Raw genomic sequence first — 23,172 nt, 5'->3', positions numbered from 1 at the left:
GGAGTGTCATGCCTCCTTGTCTAGCTCCCTTTGTTTTGGAGTGGCCTCCTCTCTGCTCTTCAGTTTGGTAAATTCCAGATCAAGAGCCACCTCCCTCCCTGTGCAGCCTTCTTTTGACACGTCCCATTCTGGGAGACCTGTTCATTCTCTCCTTTGAGTCACCTAATATAGCCTGTGTGTATCTTGTAATTCACATATGCTTTGCTATGGATGGAATGTTTATGTTCAACTCACCTGCCCCCATGCCCCCACTCCCAATTCATAAGTTGAAAATGAATCCCCGATGTGATGGTTTTTGGAAGTGAGGTCTTCAGGGAGTGATTAGGTCATGAAGATGGTGCCCTCATGAACGGGATTAGTGCCCTTATAAAAGAGACCACAGAGAGCTCCCTCACCCCTCTGCCATGTGAGGACGACAAACAGATGGCTGGCTATGAACTGGGAAGTGGGCCCTCACCAGACACCAGCGCCTTAATCTTGGACTTCCAGCCTCCAGAACTGTAAACTGTTCTGGTAACTATTTCAGTGCCTAATATGAAAAAAATACCCCATAAATGTCTGCAAAATGAGTGAAAGAATATTTCAAATATAGACAGGTATGCCAAATTCATAAGTATGCATTTGTTTACTAAAATGGAGTAGGAGATGACGTATCTTTGTTTCAAGTTTGCTGTTGCTCTTCTGCATTTTATTTCCATTGTACACATAAGGCAAGGCTTACCGATATGAGGAAGGGCAACAGTGTTAGCTCTGACCATCTCTCTTATGGGCCTTCCTCTTTGAAGACAAGTCTGGGTAATGCATGAACTGAGCACCCTTGCTACCTGTTTTTATTTGCCTTTCTCAAAGTGATCAACAATAAGTGAACCTTGGATAAACCTCACAAGCCAAGATAGGATACTGCCAACCTTGTGGTATTTATTTACCGTCATCTTGCAGATTCATTTTCTGCCATAAGCAATAACTTATTCCCATCTTTTTCTGCTACCAAAATATCAAGAGGCGGCATTTTCTTGTTTTTACTACCTGTCATAGTAAAAGGAGTTTTACATTTGGTATTTCATAAAGTATGACTGTTAGAACTGGAAGGGAACATAAGAACTATTTCATACACACACACAAAAAAGAGTGAGGATCAAACCACAGGTATTACTAGAACATACCTACTAAAACGGCTAACGTGAAAGACAGTGTCCAGTGTCAGAAATAATGCTGGGCAACTGGAATTCTCTCTCAGTACTGGCAAGGCTGACACACTGGGAAAACTATTTGGCAGTATCTCCTAAACTAAACATATGACTCATCAATTCCGTCCTTAAGTACACACCAAACAAACCTGGATTAAATTTTACCAAAAGACACATATAAGAATGTTCAGGGCAGCACTATTTATAGCACCACCAAACTGGAAACCATCCATATGCCCAACAATGGTAGAATGAATAAGTATCTTAAGTTTCCCAAACTGAATACTACACAGCCATGAAAATGAACAAATATGGCTATATGCAGCGTTAATCTCACAAAAATAAAGCCAAGCAAAACAAGCCAGACATCTAAGAATATACACTGTAAGGTCCTAATTATATAAAGTTCAAAAATAAGGAAATCAAATCTACAAGGTTAGAAGTCAAGTTTTTGTTGGTGGGGTGGAAAGTCATGGTATTGACTAGAAGAGGACATGATAAGGGCTTTCAGAGGGTTGGCCATTTTTAATTTCTTGATCAGGACGTTGATTACATGGATTTGTCTGCCTTGTGAAAATTACCAAGATATATAATTAAAATTTAGGCTCTTTTCTGTACTTACACTTCAAGAGAAGTTGAACAATAGCCACAAATAAGTGTGAGAAATAGAAATAAATGACTTGGATAATCTCACAAGTAAAATGACAAAATTTAGGAGTGGAACACATGGAATAATTTTTTTAATACAAGATGTACCCACCAAATGTACTGCATATGAGATTAAGGTACATCCTAATTGTCAACGTATGACATGTGGTGAAATATTTGTAAGATGAACAACAGATATTTAGTGACCAAAAGACATATGAAAAATAAAAACAATAAGGAGCCAGCATTTCCCCACCGAGGAATAGCATCCTATTACACTATCTGACTCTAGAACAACATGGGTTTGAACTGCATGGGTCCACTTACATGCAGATTTTTTCAATAGTAAATACTGCATTACTACACAATTACTACACATGGTTGCATCCATGGATTCAGAATGTTGGATATGGCAAAGCCATGGAGACAGAGGGCTGGCTCTAAGTTATACTCAGATTTTCAACTATGCTGAGTGTTGAACAATTCCCAAATCCTGCATTATTTCAAGGGTCAACTGCAGTTGCTTCACCGAAACATTTTTGGATTGTGAAAGGAGACTTTGGAAGGAGACTTACTGCTAAAATTAGCCCGACATGGAAAATTCGACAGAATCAATTTTCTAATTCTTTGTTCGAAAACTAAATTTCCTCGTTAGCGTAGATGAAGAGGATCGCTGGCTTACATTAATATTTGGCTTTGGTGCTGCTTAGTCACTCAGTTGTGTCTGACTGTTTGTGAACCCATGGACTGTAACCCGCCAGGCTCCTCTGTCCATGGGATTCTTCAGGAAAGACTACTCAAGTGGGTTGCCGTGACCTCCTGTCGGGGATCTTCCAGACCCAGGGATTGAACCTACGCCTCTTATATCTCCTGCATTGCCAGGCAGCCTCTTTACCACTAGCACTACCTGGGAAGCCCATATTTGGCTTATAACACTGATATTTACATTTCCTGTGAATTGCTCCTTTTACAAATTAATGACCCTCAGAACTCTGCTCAATATTATACAGCAGCCTGGATGGGAGGGGAGTTTGGTGAGAACTGATACATGTAAATGTATATGTATAGCGGAGTCCCTTTCCTGTCCACCTGAAACTATCACAACATCGTTAACTGGCTATACTCCAATATAACAGTTAAAAAAATTAATGATGTTTAGAACTAATCAGCTGTGAGAGATCTGATAAAATCCAGTTTTTGACTATGAAGAGTCAAAACTCATCATGATACCGTCAGTCAGTGTTGGCATTTGATAGATCTATCTAAACACCAAAAAAATCAATGATCTTTAGGTCTGGAAAGAATACCACTTGATTTACACTAGAATTATTTTCATGATAAATGCTGTAAGCCAAAGGCATGGTGATACTGAAACTCAATACAACTTTCACCCATTATCAAGCCAAGTCTCATGTAATTATCAGTGCTGGATTTGAGAGTAGAGCCAAGACCTAACCAACACTTAGAGAAACAAAGCAGCACCTTGGCTGAACTGTTATAAAGGGGTGCTGATATTAAGCGGACCATGGGAAAACTGCTCAGAAGGTGGCATCTTTTGTTCTCCAGTCATCAGCTGCTCAGGGATTCCACTAAAACCAGGAACAGGCCTTAGAAGGAGCCAGTGAAGTTCTCAGAGCCTCAGTTTCTTGATAGGCAAAGTGTAGAATTCAGATTAGAAAATATTTATGATCCATAATTGTTTGAAAATGCCCTTAGGCCAAGCATACAGTAAACTTTTTTCAACATAATTTCACTCTTCCTGTTTCAAGTCATTATTTAATTTCTCATTTAAGGGGTACTTCTGAATGGCTTTCAATGTGTAGGAATAGGGTGAAGAGTAAAATGTCTTTTTGTACACAAGTCATGACAACATCAAAACCTAGATATGCAGATCTAATGGATTTGAAAGCAGCGCCTTCCACTAAATCTTTGTTTTCTGATGCAAAGAAATCTTCATCTACTGTTCTCTTACTATTCTAATTAGTTGCTGTATAAGTCTCAGATAATATATCAAAGTACAATGGGAACACCAGCCAATATTATCCATGTTTAAGTAAGGGCAAGTCTCAGACAGAAATCACAAAAGCTTGATTAGGTGAACATATTTATCTTTTGTGATGGTGTTCCACTCAGCCTCATATAAAGCTTCTCTACAGAAATACTGATTTGGTTGCTGTTAGCTGAACGGTGTAACAAAGGTGAAAGATAAAAAGAATGAAGTTTCTAACTTGAAGAAAGAGATAACATTAGCACCATGGAATATTAAAATTAGAAGAGTCTTCCCTGGTGGCTCAGAGGTTAAAGCATCTGCCTTCAATGTGGGAGTCCCGGGTTCGATCCCTGGGTCGGGAAGATACCCTGGAGAAGGAAATGGCAATCCACTCCAGTATTCTTGCCTGGAGAATCCCATGGACAGAGAAGCCTAGCAGGTTACAGTCCACGGGGTCACAAAGAGTCGGACATGACTGAGCGACTCCACCTCACCTCACCTCACCTACTTTGTACTATGATAAAACTAAGCTCTGGAGAGCTCTCAGGAATGATCTGCCCAAGGCAACTGAGCTGGTCCAAGAACCCAGGTGGACTGACTCCCAGTCCAGTTTTCTATACATTAACAAATAAGCAAGACAGAAGGAGGATCTTAACATAGCAACCACAAGACATACCAAAGATGACATAGTATAGCACTTTCCCCTAACAGAGTTTGGCCAAGATTATCTTAAGATGAAGAATCGTCATCGTAAGATACAGATGACATCTTAAGACAAAGAATCTTGTTTTCATCTTGAGATAAAAATTCTGCCTCCAAGCCGAGAGTTCTGCCCATATTGAGTTCACAGAGATTTCTTGTTCTGAGCAGTAGCAAGAAATTACAGTAGTCAGGAAACTACACTGCTCCAGAATCTCCTTAGTACAACAAAAAATATTTTGAATGTGTGTGGAGGTGGTACCTCTGAGTCATAAAACTGCCAGTGGGAGAAGATAAAGGAGATGGATTTTTATACCTGCTGCATTTCTGTCTCACTGATTCAGAAAATGGTGACTGTCCCTCCTTTATTATCAGGCAACAACAGTGGGCTGACTGGGCAAAGATCAGATCTTCCCAACCAACAGATAAACAAATGATACCATTTATATGTGGCTTTAGAATCTGTACTTAAATTTGAACACGATATGCTTAGTGTCCGCTTAGTTCCCCAGTTTCTAAAAGACAAGATTGAAATATATCAATGAGAACCCAGAAGCTCTGTGGACCCACCCACGCTCTCCCCTCTACACCATCATCTGGGTCTGCACAAAGGGTCATGGGGGGCTGCAGCTATGTGCTGTACTTCTGGGACGTGGTCTTCTGATGAGACCCCTACATGTTGAAAAGGACACATTTTAATAATAATTCACAGGGAATTATGTGCTGGTGTGTAGACGACTATGTTTTTGTTTTTCACACATGTGGGTGTCCTGTTAAAGCAAACAACCTTGTTAAACAATGTACAGAAGCAGCAGATAACTATTTTGGCTGGTGATTTTGACTGTTGGTGTTCTTTATACCACCAGGCTCTAAGCATCTGCTTTTCTAAAAAGCGAAGGTTTGGAATATAAGTATAGCTCTGGGAGTACTTGCATTTTTCCCTTAAGAAGAGTGTTGCCCAAATGTTACTCGTGAGTCTAAGGTCCAGGGCGACATCACAGATGTAAGAATGAAAAGTTCACTCTCTGGTTTTCGGACTGGCAAGATATCAAGTGAACTCTGTTTCTCCTGAGGAGGCTGGAGTATCAGGTTCCAGAGAGAGGCAGAGAGCCTGACCTGGGACCAGGAATAAATGACACTCAAATTTCCCAGAGCATGTGTCCCCTGACCTGTGAGATGCTAGAATCCAGGCCCAGAAATGTTCTTCCTTCATCTGCAAGAATGATAAAAAAAAGGGCCAAGGATTAATGGTTCAAATTCATATTGGTAAGAGAGCTAAAAAATGTACATTTCCTGATCCAATTGTTTAATAAGAAGTAGACAGCAGAGGATCCCAGGGATGGGGGAGCCTGGTGGGCTGCCGTCTATGGGGTCACACAGAGTCGGACATGACTGAAGCGACTTAGCAGCAGCAGCAGACAGCAGGGGGCAGAACCTATAACTGTACCAGAAGAGACACCTGTCATTTATGGAGGAGTCCCACCTAACTCCCCGCAAAGCCACTCTGCCCTGCTTCTTCAGTCAGTGCCAGACAGCCTACAGGTATGTGTGTGTGTGTGTGTAATGTCACTTAGTATCCATGACAACCTATTGTAACAGACATCTATTATGCAGACCAATCGCTGAGGCTCAGCGAGTTACCTAAGCGGCCCAGAGACAGAGCCAGTCTCAGCAGAGCGGGGTTTGAATCTAGGGCTTCCCAGGTGGCACATGGTGAAGAATCAGTCTTCCAATGCAGGACATGCGAGAGAGTCGGGTTCAATCCTTGGGTCAGGAAGATCCCCTGGAGGAGGGCATGGCAACCCACTACAGCGTTCTTGCCTGGAAAATTCCATGGACAGAGGAGCCTGGCGGGCTATAGTCCATGGGGTTGCAAAGATTGTGACATGTCTGAGCGACTCAGCACACACTGAGAGCCTACTGCCTGCTGACAGCCGCAGTCCAGGAAGGAGGAGAGACTGTGCTCAACTCGGAGCAACAAGTACCACGGCACACAGCCCCCTGCTCCAGCAGCAAGGTGAAGACTAGAACACAGCTGACGGTCCTTAAAGGAGCCTATCACTGTCATACCCTGAATCCATATAATGAAAAGAAGGAAGACACACAGGCCCCACCTCCTTCACGGAGGCCTGCCTGGGGGCTGCGAGGAGACTGACACCGAAAGGCGCTGAGTCTTTAGTGGAGAAGGAGTTTCTCCTCTCTGTTAGAAGAGGATTAGTTCTATTTCTGCAAGTTCGGAATATCCCGGAAGAGAAGGACGGAGTTTCACGATACATCTGAGCTCCAGAGCATTCACTGTTTGGTTCAATGCCTTTAAAAAAAATCCAAGACAACAGTTGGCTTGAAACATGACCATTATCCCAGAGTGCCAGTATTTTTCCATTGTAGGGACAGGCCAGCAAAATCAATCATCAACTCCAGCTTTTTTAAAAAAATTTAAACCTAATTAATTCAGAATCAAAATACCAGGTAGGCTCATTAGACAGATAACTGGCCACATGTTCTGCACCAGGTCTCATGCTAGACGCTGAGGTCCAGGTTTACTGTTAGGTAAAAAAAAAACCTCAGAATCCCTGCTCTCACAGATCTTGTAGTCGAGTGCTCTATTCTCCAAATTTCTTCACCTAAAAGAGCATATTTGTGATGCAAAGACTCTCTCCATTGCATAGCTACGACTGAGACTGGAAAAGAGGTCTATGCATTTTGGTGATATAAAAATCCATCTGTAAATATAAACTTCCTGCTTCTTTACACCTGCTTTTAAGAACTTGTGTTGTTGGGTTCTTGACAACATTCTTAACAGAAGGTTACTAAGAGTCACTGACAAGGAGATCAGATTATGAGTTCCCTTAGGAATAGAGCGGAGGCCTGCTGAGCTACTGTCTCCCCCAGGACTAACAGCAACCAGACGATAAATGTGCTCGCTGAAAAACAAATTGCCTCAAACACTTCTAAAGCCACATTCTAGATTCCTCTCGGTTTTAGTTCTGCATGGCAGCTGAAACTTCTCAGCAAACATGGGTTGCAAACTGCACTGAAGAGAAACTGAATTTTAGGGCAGATCACTCGAGCTCAGCACCTTCCTTTTATGGATAAGAACGCCTAGAGCTAGTGATGACAACTTACTGGGCGGACTCAGGGGCAGGCATGTTTCTTCACTCTAGGCTTTTATGTACCAATTCATACACCCCTCCACTATTTTCTACTCGAAGCAGGACACTAGAGACTACACTTTACTTGCAAACTGATTTTTCTTTGGAACTTAATTAAATTTAGCACTTACTAGATAGTGGAACTTTATCAAAGGTTTAAGCTTCAAAAAGCTCAGTTCCAGTGAAAATATATAGTAATCTAAGTATCTGGACACCTCAATTGCAAAATACTGAACACAGAAGATCCACTTCAAAGCCTGGTAATTTACCCCAGTCAGAAAATTCAGTACTGATGAACGTATTTGCAGGGCAGGAATCGAGATGCAGACGTAGAGAATGAACTTGTGGACCCAATCAGGGAAGCAGAAGGTGAGATGGACTGAGAGGCTAGCACTGACACATATAAACTACCGTGTGTAAAATAGATGGCTCGTGGGAAGCTACTGTGTAACAGAGGGAGCTCAGCCTGATGTTCTGTGACGACCTAGACAGGTAGGAAGAGGGGGCAGGTGGAAGGAAGGCTCAAGAGACAGGGGATATATGTGTACAGATAGCTGATTCATGTTGTATGGCAGGCAGAAGCTAACACAACACTGTGAAGCAATTATACTCCAATAAAAAAATAACTTAAAAAAAAAAAAAAAAGAAAATTCAGTGCATTCACATACCGGCCGGCCGTGAATGCTTTCATAATATAACAGAGCCTTCTGCAGGGCCACTTTCTCATTAGCAATCTGGTCTTTGGTCATATCCTGTATAAACACAAGGACAGAGAAATGAGAGCGGGGAAAACATTTGTGAACATCGCAAATGCTTTATTTAGTTAAACAAGTTTCCCAAAGTAAGGTTAAAAAGAATGTTTACCCAACAGCTCTCCCTAGCTTCATCCAAAGCTAGGAATTAGCTGTTCCTGATGTGCAGCTAGAAACACAGCCCAGCAGAATCACCACCTATGAGTACTGCTTTCTCCCATGTGGTGGCAAAGACATGCTGGACTGAGGTCAGCAAGGCTGTGAGGTGCACAGGGCTTAGCCTAATGGCTCCGGCGATGAATACGGTTACAGGATACACATTCCCAAAGGCTTGCCTCTAATCCTCCTACCTCCGAGAGTCACCAAACTGTCTCTTAACTGAAACAACTCCATTCTGCAACCTGTAGAACAGGATTTCCTGCTCTCCATTTGCAGTGCAAACCAAAGGACCTATAGGTAAAAAGCACTCTGAGCTGGTTTCATCTGCTTCTTTGGAGTCTGTGTGTGTGGAAGGGGAGGGTCAGGGAGCTATGAAAAGGTGTCACTCATCACCCTCCCCACTGGGACCCCAGGGCATGCCCTGCCACCCTACCACAGTGACTGGAATGCTTTGGGATTAGCAGTTTCTCGGGCTCATCACAGAATCACACCTTAATGTCTTCCGGACGGCTGGTCTCTGCCCGCTTCTCCTGGAGCTTCCTCTGGATGGATTCCAGCGTGGCCTCTACGCTAGGCTTTATGGCTTTATCCACCAGCTCTTGCTTTTTCTCATCTTCTTTTTCAAGTTGGGAGCCGAAACTCTTGGGGAGTGTGTTGCTTCGCTGCCGCATCCTGGGGGGTAGGTCCTCCTCTGATATCTTCAGTTTGGACTCTAGGAGAAAAGATTTGGGGGTGGAGACATATGGGAATTGACGTCTGCTGAACCCAGATTGTTTTTCTTGCTGTTAACAGGTGCTTAGTCCTGTCTTCCCCCCCCCCCCCCCCCCCAGAAAGCATCTAATTATATTATTAGCTGAGATCCCTGGGTTATTATTTCTTAAACTTAAGAAAATGATAATGTTTTCCTGTATTATCTGGCATGGTTTCCTAACCCTAATTCCTGAGAAAGTTTTAGTTCTTTAACATCCATGCTTTAGCCGTACCAGCCTGCGGGCTGTTCTCAGAACGAGGCCGATGTCTTCCCACACTGAATCCCATAGCATTTACAGGTATTTGCAGGTCTAGCACCCAAATGTTGGCCAACCTTTTCCATATGATGTATATATCTCATTTTGGAATTAGTTTCACTTTGTATTCTATTCCTTTGTTTATATGATTCTGTGTCCTAAAAGACAGCGAGCTCTTGGGAGGGACAGGGACCAAATTCTTTTCATTAGCTACTTGTGTCTCTACATCTTCTCCTAACTCCATAGCAAATAACACCTTGGATTAAATAGGTTCTTAAAAAGTGTTGAATTGAAACTATCATTCTTAGATTAGTTATTTAGGGGAAAAACAAACCAAAACAACCCTGCAGAATTTTCAGCATCTTTGATCTGGGTTTCCCTGTGATGGAGGTCATGGGAAGATACAGAGAAAGTGTGCCCTGAATGCCAAGGGTCCTGGGAGTCAGCTTCAAGGAACCTGTCTTTCCTCGAATATTTGAGTGGTAAGTGGCTCTCAGAGCACAGTGAGATCACAGCTTCTGTGCTTGGCTTGTTCTCTGAAAATCTTGACATAGGTCTAGAGCTATCCCTACCTTTAAGTTGTTTCCGGAATTTGGCAAGGTCGTTTGTCCATTTCAGAACCTCTGGGTTGGCTGCTTTGTCGCTGTGGGAAGGCTGCAAAAAGGAAATGTAGAGTAAATGTTTTGGAATTGGGTTGGGATGATCAGTTTGTTTTAAACAGCAAGGAAAAGCTGAGTTCCACTGGAATAATAAATGAACTGTGATTAATCAGAGCAACCTCACAGGTGGAATTCCATTATCCTTCTTTATATCTGGTTATTTTTGATGCTTTCAAAGAATTCCTCAGAGACAAAATGCTGGATCGTTAGGGTCATGGACTTCCATGAGTCTGTGACCTCTTTTTCATTATCTGCAGGGTTCACCCTGTCAGCCTAACAAGATAGAAAGCAGTGGGGTATATGATATTTTACACAACAACCACTGTGAAAAACGTTTTTTGTTATTCTTATAGGAAATACTAAGGACAGAGCTGAGAGAAGAATAAGGTCAGTACCAGTTAAATTTTAGAAGATAATTCTGAATTAAGTTTTAGCCAAACAAAATGCTTCACTTAATGATTTTCCCCATTTCCGATCACTGATCAATTTACAAGACAAATGCGAATGCCTTCAATTCATTTGTAAGGATACACTGTGCAAGGAAAATGCTGACACACCATATTGGAGTTATCAGGGTTTACTGCCCAGCGTTTACTGCCTTCCGTGATTCCCCACAAAGCTCCCTGCACTGTCCCCACTTCTCTGAGTAGTCCACGCACTGACACGTCGTGTCGGGGGAAGGTCCAGAAAGAAGCCACTGAGCACTCACTCTGTACTTCCGCTCTTCTTCAAATCTGTCTTCAAATTTCCGGATCTTCTTCTTAAGGCTCTGAATCCTTCGAGTGAGCTGGGCAGGAGTCAGGTCCTCTTGCTCATCTTCGTAGGAGCCCAGAGAGGAGCTGCGGCGCCTGTGAGGGGCACAGGGTCGGCGTCAGCTTCCCAGGAGGGGTCACTGCCTGCTGGGAGGGGCTCGCGGGGAAGGGGTGTGGTATGGAGGGGGTGCTTATGCTTTCAAATAAAAGAGAGCAGACTGCGATTACGTTTTGTGACCTTGAGCTCTGAATGTCCTGCCTTTTAAACACGTCCAGTCTTCTCCAGCTCACGTCTGCACCGGGCAGAGCTAGGGCTGAAATGTGCACAGTGGACTTCACAGCTAAATTTGAGAGAGCTTTGGAAAGGGGGCACCAACGGAGATTCGGTCGGTGATGCTGTAGTCGGGTCACAGGTCACGTGTAAAGTTACAACAGAGCCTGTGCACGCAGATGGAGATATACTTACAACCTAGCTAAAACCATGACTAGCCCTGGGTAACATTCCTCTCCCTTTAAAGTTACACGGATGGAACCTCTGTGCCTCAGCAACACAAAGAAACACACCTCATGAAAGGGTGGGAATTGGGGGGAGAAGGAGGCACTTCCGTGTCGTCCAGGTACTGCCGGCTCTGCCCGTAAGCGTAGAAGCGGGGGGACAGCATGGGGTCGCTGTCCTCCTCCAGCAGCTGCCGAATCAGGCGCCCGGCCTGCGGGGAGAGGCGCGCTTCGTCAGCGTCCACGCTCTCCTGTTGCCACGAGGAGAAGGCAGGGATAGGCTCTGGAAAAGAACAGGGGCAAGAGGGCAAAATTGTTCTTTAAAGCACGCCTGTTTCCCAAGTTTTCTGAATGCATTAGGAGGCACTGGACAGTCTCACATTTTACTTACTTATTAGCTCATTTGTTTGGCCGCACCACCTGGCAATCAGGTTCTTGGCTCCCCAAAGGGATTGAACCTGTGTTTCCTGCAGTGGAATCATGGAGTCCTAACCACTGGACCACCAGGGAATTCCCAGTTTCACATTTTAGGTCGAAGGTTCTGACTCAAGACGCTATGCCCTGACCTGAATCAGCGAATCTATCCAATAGCCATCATCTACTCTCTTATCTCCGTCTTCACTTGCTTTCAAAAGTCAATGTGCTAGGGCTGCCCTGAGGAAAAGCCACTAAAGTGCGCTTCCAACTTTCCTGGAAGATCACTGAGGAGCACTTCCCCACCTGAGGGTGTTATGGAACAGAAACGCCTATGTGTCTGTGAGCCAGGGGTTTGGCATCATGGCTGGACATCCTTCACTGATACAACCAGGGAATCGGGTTAAGGAATCTCATTCACCTTGGGAGAGTCCATTGATTCAGGTTATGCCTCTGCTGAGGTCATTCAACAAGCTGTTTTGTGTGCTTTTACTTTAGCGTGTTGGGATTTAGCATGTCTAAAATGCATGGTCTGTATTTGGAACTTTTAGAGGCTACTTAAGTTGGATGGCATCATCAATTCAGTGGACATGAGTTTAAGCAAACTCTGAGAGACAGTGAAGGACAGGGAAGCCTGGCGTGCTGCAGTTCATGAGGTCGTAAAGAGACAGACATGACTGAGTGACTGAACAACATTAGACTGTAGTTAAAGTAAGAAATATGTATAAAAATAGTCAAAAATAAAAAAGAATAAATCAGTATGAGTTATTTTAGACAATCTTGAAGAAAAAAAAGAGCACAAAATCCTGATTTTTCACTTTGTGAGGGAATAGGATGGCATTTATTTTTACTGTAAGACCTACCTTCATGTGTTCTTTTCCTCATTAAAAAAAACCCTATCTAACATATTTTAAGGATAGATCTCAGATGATGTATGGTATTTCATTTGTAATACCTTCTTCATTTATAAAAGGTTATGTCTTAAATACCCTTGTGGATATTGTAATTTACACAAGGCTGGAATTTGGCCATGATCTTAAATTCTGGGATTCCCTCAGTTTGAATCATGGAACAATTGTCCCTTCAGCTATCAAAGTAGTTCTAAAATCCACAAAATCATCTTAAACAAGAGCTTACTTAGTATTTTACTTAAAAAATCATACTGTAATCATAGAACATTAAAGCTGGTTGAAACTTCATACAACAAATAATCCAGTGACTTTTCAACTGTGGCTGCACATCAGGGTCACAGAGGAAAATATAAATAACTCCTAACATACTTCCCTGATGGCTCAGACTTCCCTGACAGCTCAGGTGGTAAAGAATGCGCCTGCAATGCAGAAGACCCTAGTTTGATTCCTAGGTCGGGAAGATCCACTGGAGAAGGGATAGGCTACCCACTCCAATATTCCTGGGCTTCCCTTGTGGCTCAGCTGGTAAAGAATCCACCTACAATGCGGGAGACCTGGGTTCGATCCCTGGGTTGGAAGATTCCCCTGGAGAAGGGAAAAGCTACCCACTCCAGTATTCTGGCCTGGGGAATTCCATGGACTGTATAGTCCATGGGGTCACAAAGGGTTGGACATGACTGAATGACTTTCACTTTTTTCTTTTCTAACATACAGGTCTCACACCACCCAAATAGACAAAATTTGTAGGTGAGGGTCCAGATTTGTGAGACACAAACACAGAGTCTTTAAAAAGCTTCTCAAGTGATCATAATTCAGTCAGGTTTGAGAACTACTGCTTTGATTCAACAATTACAGATAAGGAAACTGAAACCCAAGGAATCCAAGAGTAGATACCTAATCAGTGCTAAGAGTTGGATCTAGAAACTCAAGTCTCCTGCCCTCCTGGATACTGTTTCAACTTAGAATGTGCCAGGTGCTTCAGGAACAAGGATGACTATCTTAAAAATGTTAAGATCCCACAGTGTAGTAAGACTTAAGGACATTAATTAAAAAAAAATTAACCTCATGTGGAATGAGGTCCACGGGTTCTCCAAATTGAAAGACAACCAAGTCATCTTATAACACAGATGACAATATAAATACTTTAAACAATCAAAGCATGTTAAAGACAGAGTCCTGCCTACTGAGTCTCAAAGAGTGGCAGAGAATAGACCTGGCTACAGCAGGAGACAAACAGGAGTTGTTTCACCATCTGTACTGATGCGGTTTGGAGAAGGCAATGGCACCCCACTCCAGTACTCTTGCCTGGAAAATCCCATGGACGGAGGAGCCTGGTAGGCTGCAGTCCATGGGGTCGCCAGGAGTCAGACGCGACTGAGCGACTTCACTTTCACTTTTCACCTTCATGCATTGGAGAAGGAAATGGCAACCCACTCCAGTGTTCTTGCCTGGAGACTCTCAGGGACAGGGGAGCCTGGTGGGCTGCCGTCTATGGGGTCGCACAGAGTCGGACACGACTGAAGAGACTTAGCAACAACTGATGCGGTTGGCTGGCTCCTCCTAAGTGGCGGGGCTTAGATACGAGCAGCTTGGAACTGTCGACAAGAAAAAGTGAAAGTAACTGAGAAGTGAGGGGAGGTGAGGGAAGCAGACGGTGAGTGGAAAGTAATCCCTAAAAAAATAGTAAGAATGTAATGTGCAGTTGCAGATAATGGAATTATTAAACCGACCAGATGACATCTATTTCATAGGACAGCAGTAATTTTCCATAAGGACTAAAATCAGTGGAGCCAGGACAGGGAAAGGGTTAAGATGGCTTGAACAGTCCAGCTGAAGGCAGTGGTGAAGGAGCATAACACCCAAGGGAAGGCTTTGATGGTTGACAGGGACAAGGGGCACAGGGAAAACGAAGTCTGATGTTGATGCCTGGCATGCTGCTGTGCTGGCTAGTTTGACAGTTCTGCACATCAAACCTTAGTCTGAAAGGTGTTATTTTAGGTCCTGAAGTACGTTAATCTGTCTGAATCTAGCAGAATAGCTCTTAAAATATAGTACAACTAATCTTTGAGTTTTGAACTATGTGGTCTCTATGTACCATTTCTGCAAAACACGATACGTGTTTGTGACCATTAACCAAGTGTGTCTCCGGTAAAAAATAAACTGTGATCCTGAGTTAACTACAAAATACTAATCACGGAACTGAACTGTGCTTGTTCGATGCTTTGTGACTAACATGGGGCCATCCGTCAGACTGCCTTTTTGTTAATGCAGCCATCTTCGGGGCCTCCATTCTTGATCCTTCACTCCACTGACAAGAAGACCAGATATGCCATGTTCCTGGTGTCACCAGTGGTATATATGAAGTACACAGCTGAAGAAATTCTAGCTAATGGGTGGCACTGTCTCTTGAATTCATTTTTTAATTTTTACTGTATGATTCTGTTTCTTTTTTAATGGAAGCATAGTTGATTTAGAATGTTGTGTTAATTTCAGGTGTATAGCAAAGTAATTTAGTTACATATATATATGTAATATCTTTTCTTTTTCCATTATAGGTTATTATAAGATATTGAATACAATTTCCTGTGCTATACAGTAGATCCTGGTTGTTTGTCTATTTTATATATAGTAGTTTGTATCTGTTAATCTTAAACTCCTACTAATTTATTCTTCCCTACCTCCTTTTCCTTTTGATAACCATAAGTTTGTTTTCTGTTTGTGAGTCTATTTCTATTTTATAAACAAGTTCTTTTGCATCATTTTTTCAGATTCCACATATAAGTGGTTTGTCTTTCTCTGTCTGATGTTTCTCTTAGTATGATAATCTCTAAGAGATTAAAAAAGAGAAATGTAATAGCATTAAGAATTTCAATGTTAACAAAGTAAAAATATTTCATCATTAGCTGCAGGTAGAACAGAAGTGAAGTTTTTCACCTATGCATCTGGAAATGCTTATATGATTTTTCTCTCTCTTTTCTCTTCCCTTTAATTCTATACAGTCTTACAACTTAGGGCTCCTATTCAAGAGTTACATAATTATACATAGTTCAATATAAAAGATTCATTAAGACCAACTGTTCCTCTGTTTTGAAATATTCTAAGAATACAAGGCTATCTCATGTTTTTTTTTTTTTTTAATCTCATGTTTTGATGATTGGTGCTCAAATAGAATAACAAGACTGAAGTGAGAAGAACAATACAGTCCATGATAGTATGTCCTATGCATTACCTACCTGCATAGAGAGCCAATTTGAGGATGGGTTCACTGACAATTCCCAATTGTGGGCTTGGGAAATAATTTACACTTTAACCAGTAATTCGAGAGCAATGAAACAGACATGGATATTGCAAGGTAATTATTCAAAGGGACAAGAGAAAAGATTTGAGGCTTCAAATTAGATTTTCATCTTAAAAGACTCCATACAACAAAAGTGTTTCCCTCTCTGGACCTGAATTCCCTGGATATTGTGGTTTTGATTTTAGCTGTGTGTCTGGTCGAAAAGAACTCTGGACATAAGTATGGCACGTCTATTAAAAATTAATCTGCCCAGGTTAGCTGACATCCCAGCAGGTCAGAAATAATAGAGAAAAAAGCTGTATGCTTGCTACCTAAGTAACAGATAAGAATAGGTCCCTGGGGAGCTCCCGTTCAGACACTACAGCACACATGGAAATAAAGGAGATTCACTGCGGGAGGAGAGAACGCAGCTCTGACTGATGCTAACGCGATCACTGGGACACAGCTCCTCTCTGCATTAGCTAGCTGGATCCATTTACTACACAAAAGAAAACGAGCTACTGAGATGATTTTTCTCTAAGAAATCTGCACAGAATTAAGGGAGCTGATGTTTTCCGTGTCTCATTTCTAACTGCGTATGTGTTGCTCAGTGTCATTTCTACTTGGCGTGATGTCACACAGTCTTCCAAGGAGGCTACCCAGCAGTGCTGGAGGTACATTTACATCCCAGATACAGGGACATGGAAACCCCATTGGTGGGGGGTCTTCACTGGGAAAATCCTTTCATAAAATTTTCCTTAGAATTCCAAAATGTAACCTGAGAACGACTGTTCTGTTAAATTGTTCCAACAGTCTCACCACAAACTACCAGAACCTTATTAGCCAGCTTCATCAATCCAAAATAACACATAGTGTCTATCACAAGGTTGTGCTGAGCACTCTGTATGTGTTAGCTCATATAATCCCTGCAACAAACATACTAAGTTGATACGACTACAGCTGTGCTGTGCTGTGCTCAGCTGTTTCAGTCCTGCCTGACCCTCTGCAACCCTATGGACTGAAGCCCACCAGGCTCCTCTGTCCGTGGGATTATCCTAGTAAGAATACTGGAGTGGGTTGCCATTTCCTCCTCCAGGGGATCTTCCAGATTCAGGGATTGAATCCACATCTCTGGCAACTCCTGGATTGGCAGGTGGATTCTCTACCACGGAGCCACCCAGAAAGCCCCTACTATTTGTTATTATGTACTATGTCTCCTGTTGAGACCTGCTGACTAACTCGACCACAAAGCTAGTTAAGTGGCAGAGCCAGAATTTGACCTCTCCACGTGTCTGCCTCTTAACTATCATAGTCCACTGCCTGCTGTGATACTGAACTAGCATTGCTTAAAAGAGGCATTTAGGTGGAAGTCAGGAGACTTTGTGATCTTAAATCATCATTTTGCCTCTTTTAGCCTCAACTTTCTTAGCTGTATAATGTGAGGGTTCAGCTGTAAGATCTTAAAGATTCCTCGCTTCTCTAGTGCTTTTTAAAGAGAATTTCCTGCCCACAGTTATTTTTGATAAGATAAGCAGTAAGTGATGAATAAGATATCTGAAGTACTTTATATCCTTTAAAATGTTCTATAAAACTTGATTTCACCAGGACAAATCTAATAGAGTAGCTGAGTATTTACATCTCAGTACTTCCACAAGGGTGTCCTAAATCAACATGAATTGGCTGATAATGGACATTTTAATTATGCAACTTTCACGGGTTTTAAATAACTAAGTTCATTTGATTTGGGTGTTCATTTAATTTTGGAGAGTGCAAACTCTAGTAATAGTGATGATAATGATGCTTTCACATGGACAGATCAAATAATATGCCCTAATACAGAGCTACACATAAAGGAAAAAAAGATCAAGCGTGTATTATTTATCTGTCAATGAGTGGGACTGGACTCTGATCCTCCAATTCACTCTGAGAGGGTTCCACTCTGAGTAGTCTGTGGAACTTATTAACAGCTTCATTTTCCTTTTTATTTTCCCAGTACCATATGCTTCAGAAGCCGCAGAACATCATTTTCATGGGAAAGCATGCACTGTAGTGGCCAGTACCCACAGGTTGCCCATTAAGTACTCTCTCACCTGACAGTCTCTTATTCTACACGTATGAGAGAGTATGAGCCATGCGTGGGGATGGAGAACAAGCAAACAAATCAGAAAGAGTTGGCTACACTGCAGGGGGGTCCGGAGACTACCGATGGAGACTTATAGATGGATACTGGTTCATATGGTTTCGGTAACTATTACTTTTGTTTATATATTTTGTTGTACTGGTTGCACAGTTTAAATTAGTACAAAGTTTATTCCTTACTGGGGACTGACCATTTTTGTTTTTCACTAAACCTATAGAAAAAGGTGATATTTCAGTGGCTTAAATGATTGCTCTCGGCTTAACTATCCTTCATGCAAAATATTCCTTTATTTGGACTATACTTACAGCTGTATTACTGCTAAAATGTAACTTGGACACTTAAAATAAATAAAAATAAATATACTGAAAGCAGTAAATAATCAATCAAAACAACCTTGAAATGAAACCATGTAGATTTTTGAGGTATGCAAGTTCAATGACAAATGTAGTAACTGGCAAAAAGAAAAAGTTAAAACAAGTCATTTTATAAATTATATGGATAACACAATCCTAATAAAATGTACTTTTTCTTGGCATAAGCTTTAAAAATTTCACCCAGCTTCCCAATACAAAATGTTATTTCCCTCATATTATTATCTGGCAGAAAGTTCTTAATATAAAGTAATGAAACAGTTCTAATTATAAGTTAGCTTTCAACCAGTCTGGAGAGATTTTTTTCTGCTTTATATTTAGCCTCTTTAAGTGTGTTGGAAGGGACTATAAATTCATGATTAAAAAAAAAATCCAACACCTGAGTCCGCTTCAACAGGAGGAGACTCTACTAGCCCCTTTCCTGAATAATTAAATCATCAAGAAAATATGGCCAATTTGAATTCTGACCAAAAAATCCTAGAGCTTTTAATCCAGAGCTGTATGTTAATGATATAAGGAGACCATATTCCTGAAGCCCAAACAGAGCATTTGTTTTGGCTACTGCTTTTTTTTTTTTAAATTTGGGCAACAGTGGCTACCATGGGACCTTGGTGGGGTAGGCTGTTTTTAATGTATGAGTTAAAAGCACACCTGATTATTTCAAAGTACGCAAAAGAACAACAACAAATACTACCCTGGAATGTATCACTTAAAACAAAAAACCGTGAATTTCCTCCCCGCAGTGGATACTGGGAAGATCTGACCAAAATCTCATATTCACCACCTAATTACATGAAAAAAAAAAAAGAATGTGTTTCTTAGATTGCAAAGAGGGACAATCAGAATAAAAACCATTTTGATTTCATTTCACCGAAGCCCTGGATTTGAGAAGTATCATGGTGCCACTATTTTTCACCTTGTGGTCTTCTTAGACCATCTTAAGATCATTAACATAATGAATACTTTTTGGTTTAAAAAAAAGAGGTGGGGGCAGAAGACAAGCAAACTTAGGTGCTTTTGAAAAAGACTGACTTTTTATTTTAATAATTGTGATTCTTTAAGTCATTGTGTTAACTCAGGCCACGGCTCTGAACTCAGGAGCACAATTTCTCCCTCTCTCTACCTTCAGACACACAGACTGTCGAGAGGCAGATGGGCACTTATTATGGAGACACCCTGATACGTGTCTGGATGCAGACATATGGATCATGGAAGAACAGCAGCTTGAGAGAACTACTGCAGATCCTCCCTGAAATACAGGTTTGACATGATGAGGATACCCTCTTCTGCAGAGATAAATGTCTAACATTTATGTCAAAGATCTCTAGGAAAACCAGTCTCAAGAACTACATTATGGGCTTTCAATACGAAGCACTTTTATTCAGTGTTCTCTTTGATAAGCAGATTCCTTATGTTTGCTAACCTGGATTTTAAAAATTTATCCATAAAAACAGACATGGAAGCAAAGCAAATCAAAGTATTCTTCTTGAAAAGTGAGGAGGAGATTTAATGAGGAAGGTAGAGGGTCACCATGTAGCAGGGGGAAGGTCAGTAACACTGATAGCGAATCCAAAATGCACACCAGTTCTGTGTTACTCAGCTTGGTACTCCTAGAAGGAAAATGCACTCACATCTCAGCACTCCTGGTAAGTCAGGAAGAAAAAAAAAAAAGGGCTGCAAGGTGACACTAGAATAAAGGGCAAGCACATTTTCCTTCTTAGATTGCAATCACTCTTGGCAACACCGAACGTGACACATTCCTATGTCAGGGGAAGGATTTTCAGTCATTTAGAAATGTGGCTACTTCTGCACACAGAGCTCTTGCTCTCACCCACGCACCCAACATGCTTCTCCTTTCTGCTAATTTACGTGTGATTCTCCAGTATTAAATCATCCGAATATCTGACAGCCTTACCTTCCCAGCTCTTCTGGTCACACAGTGCAGCCAGGTCCAGCTCAGGCACTTCGGACACAAAGCTCTCCTGCTGGTCATCAGCATCCGGAGTCCTCTGCAGCTTGCTGTCAGGCAGGCTGGGATGCTCCTGGATCTTCATTGTGGGGTTCTGTGACAACAGCACAACGTCCTCAAATCTCTACTGTTCACCAAGACCCCAAAACGTCTGCAGCAATTCCACTCCTGCTGAACAAAACCTCCCAAGCCACAGCTGCTGGTGTCCCCGGCACTAAAACCAAAATCATAGCCTGATGCCCCCTGGATGCTAGCTGGTCACTTGCATGCAGAAAGCAACTGCCCATCTGTGTGCCTTTAACTTTTCTTCTGGGAGAAAGACAAGATCATTTCCGAGGGCTGTTCTTCTTGATAACTGCTGGCAGCTGACAGACTGGATGATAACTGACTGGGGCCAGGAAGGAGGGAAAAGGAGTTTGTGTTTCCTTAAAGGAGTATGGCTCTCCAGACTGTAAATAACAACCCAAAACTCAGCTACCGTTGTTGCTAAGGCTGTAGCAGCAACATGGTGTCTCTCTCACGCAGCCTTCTCTGCCCCTTAGGTAAACAGTCCTGCAGGGCCAGGAGCAGAGGCTGTGCACACGCGTGCTCTCCTGCTGGCCCTGCAGGCTTAGAGCAATTAAGCGGGGCTAGCTGCACATTCCCAGATTTCCTGTGACTGTTTTCGCCACGGTGTGGGGAGAACAGACTATTTATGGAGGAGCTCTGAGTATTCAAGCATTGTTGCGCAAATTCAAACAGCACGGGTGGTGGTGGTGGAGGGGGTGGCTTGCTAGCTACCAGCTAGCAGTAAGGAATACGGACTCTGGAAATGAGCCAAAATTACACAGGGAGCATGACATTTTTTTATTTTTTAAAGTAAAAAGCCAAGAGCTGGCAAGTCAGCAAGGCATAATTTATATCTTACAAATATGCAACTGTCACTTCTTTTCCTACTATTCATCTACTCTGAATAGTAAATACTCAGCACCCTTGGTTTTATTTACTGGTGGCATCTGCACCAGGCGAGGACATCGGAGGAATGGGAAAACTCCCCCTCAACACAAGGCTATCTTAACTAAGCGATTTTATATTTTTAAAAATGCACTGCAATTTAGTCTTTTTTACCTTGTTCTTTTGGCATCCAGTAAACCCAACCATTGTCATACTTCCCCCGTCACGAAATTATAAACAAAAGTGCTGCCTCACAAAAACATTTCTCCAGTAGCACAGATTTGTACAAAAGATTTTCTTTGAGAATAACTAGAAATTTATTTGAGCAAATATATCATCATTAAATTAAAAAAAAAACCCAAACATCTGGGAAATCATAAATGTTTCTGTTAATGTATGAGAAATGTTCTTATGCTTAAAATAAAGCACTACTAAGACTTCCAGCTCCTTTTAATAGCTATTCAACCTACTTTGATATCACCAGGGGAATAGTCAGGGCTTTTACTACTGTATTTCCATGAAATGAAGCATTTTCTTCACATTTGGGATAAAATGAAATCACCAGTCAGTTCATGGGGCTTTAAGACACTTTAAAAACTCTGCTTGTCTATTATACGGGGGGGAAACACACACACACACACACACACACACACACACACACACACACACACACACACACAGATTAAGTATTTATGCCACAAAAATCATTTGTTTCCTGAGCTGAATCCTAATGAGACCAGTACTGAAGGACCCAATCTGGTGCTCAGCTTTTTAAAAGTTACAGCATCAGTTAGTCACCAACCATTTGTGTGTGTGTCAGAACCTCATATAGCAAATAAACACTTCCTCAACAAAGAGCTCTAATACCTGTTATATTTAGAGACAGAAAAAAGGGAAGAATATAAAAAATGTGATTCCATGGTGTAAGTATGGCACTTTCTTCACCAGGAACATCTGTGAAGCACTGACCCTGTGAGGCGGTGGAGCGGACGGGGGTTTTCCTTCCAGGCAGACTTGGGATTGAAGAGCAACTGAGTAGCTCGGTGCCCTGGCTGAGCGTTTCACCTCTCTGAGCCTCCACTTCCTAAACTATAAAGCGGCATTAATAACACCCATCTTGCATGGTTCCTTTGAAGATCTGAGAAGAAGTAGAAAAGGCCTCTAAGCATGGTGCCTGGGGCAGAGACACACAAATGGAAGTGATCCCTCTTCCTATTATTAGGCACCATAGGAAGATGAGTAAAATATTGCTACCTCTCAAAATGCTCAAGAGAGGAGTTAGAGGAGGCTTATACAACTGCAATTCAAGGAGAAACGTGCTACAACAGAGGCAGGGCAGTCTTGGATGCATTAGGAAAAGATATTAGAGAAAAGGGCCACTCGTGTTCCCATCATTGATCAACAACAGTAAAGGTGTTTGGGCCCTGTGGGTCAGAGGGTCGGGGAGGAGGGCACCCCACACAGAGGGAAGGAGGAGGGGAGGCTGTGGGCACAGGGCTGGGCAGGGGCAGGGGATGCCGAGTGCAGGGGAGATGAGGCTTGGGTGCCAGCCTTCAGCACAGATGACACGCGTGCTGGATGAGCAGGGGCTGGGCTGACAGAGGCCTTGCACGCTGGGCTAAGTTTGGATTTTATCCTGTGGTAGATAATGGAAAGC

At 42.2% G+C, this 23,172-nt stretch overlaps 1 protein-coding gene across 4 annotated transcripts in view; it reads right to left on the bottom strand.

Annotated features, from left to right (window-relative positions):
* The window catches only part of FAM13A (family with sequence similarity 13 member A), a 313,318-nt gene that overhangs the window by 12,743 nt on the left and 277,403 nt on the right, over positions 1-23,172 (bottom strand). For all 4 annotated transcript variants that reach the window (XM_052641719.1, XM_052641721.1, XM_052641720.1 and 1 more), the window contains 6 exons: positions 20,529-20,676; positions 11,570-11,783; positions 10,963-11,101; positions 10,167-10,248; positions 9,079-9,299; positions 8,345-8,428 (listed from right to left, as the gene is read on the bottom strand). In XM_052641719.1, the coding sequence (XP_052497679.1) occupies positions 8,345-8,428; positions 9,079-9,299; positions 10,167-10,248; positions 10,963-11,101; positions 11,570-11,783; positions 20,529-20,676 (888 nt within the window). The remainder of the gene's footprint in view (positions 1-8,344; positions 8,429-9,078; positions 9,300-10,166; positions 10,249-10,962; positions 11,102-11,569; positions 11,784-20,528; positions 20,677-23,172) is intronic.

This window comes from Budorcas taxicolor, chromosome 6 (genome assembly GCF_023091745.1).
Source record: "Budorcas taxicolor isolate Tak-1 chromosome 6, Takin1.1, whole genome shotgun sequence".
NCBI lineage: Eukaryota > Metazoa > Chordata > Mammalia > Artiodactyla > Bovidae > Budorcas > Budorcas taxicolor.
This window is presented reverse-complemented; position numbering and strand designations above follow the sequence as displayed.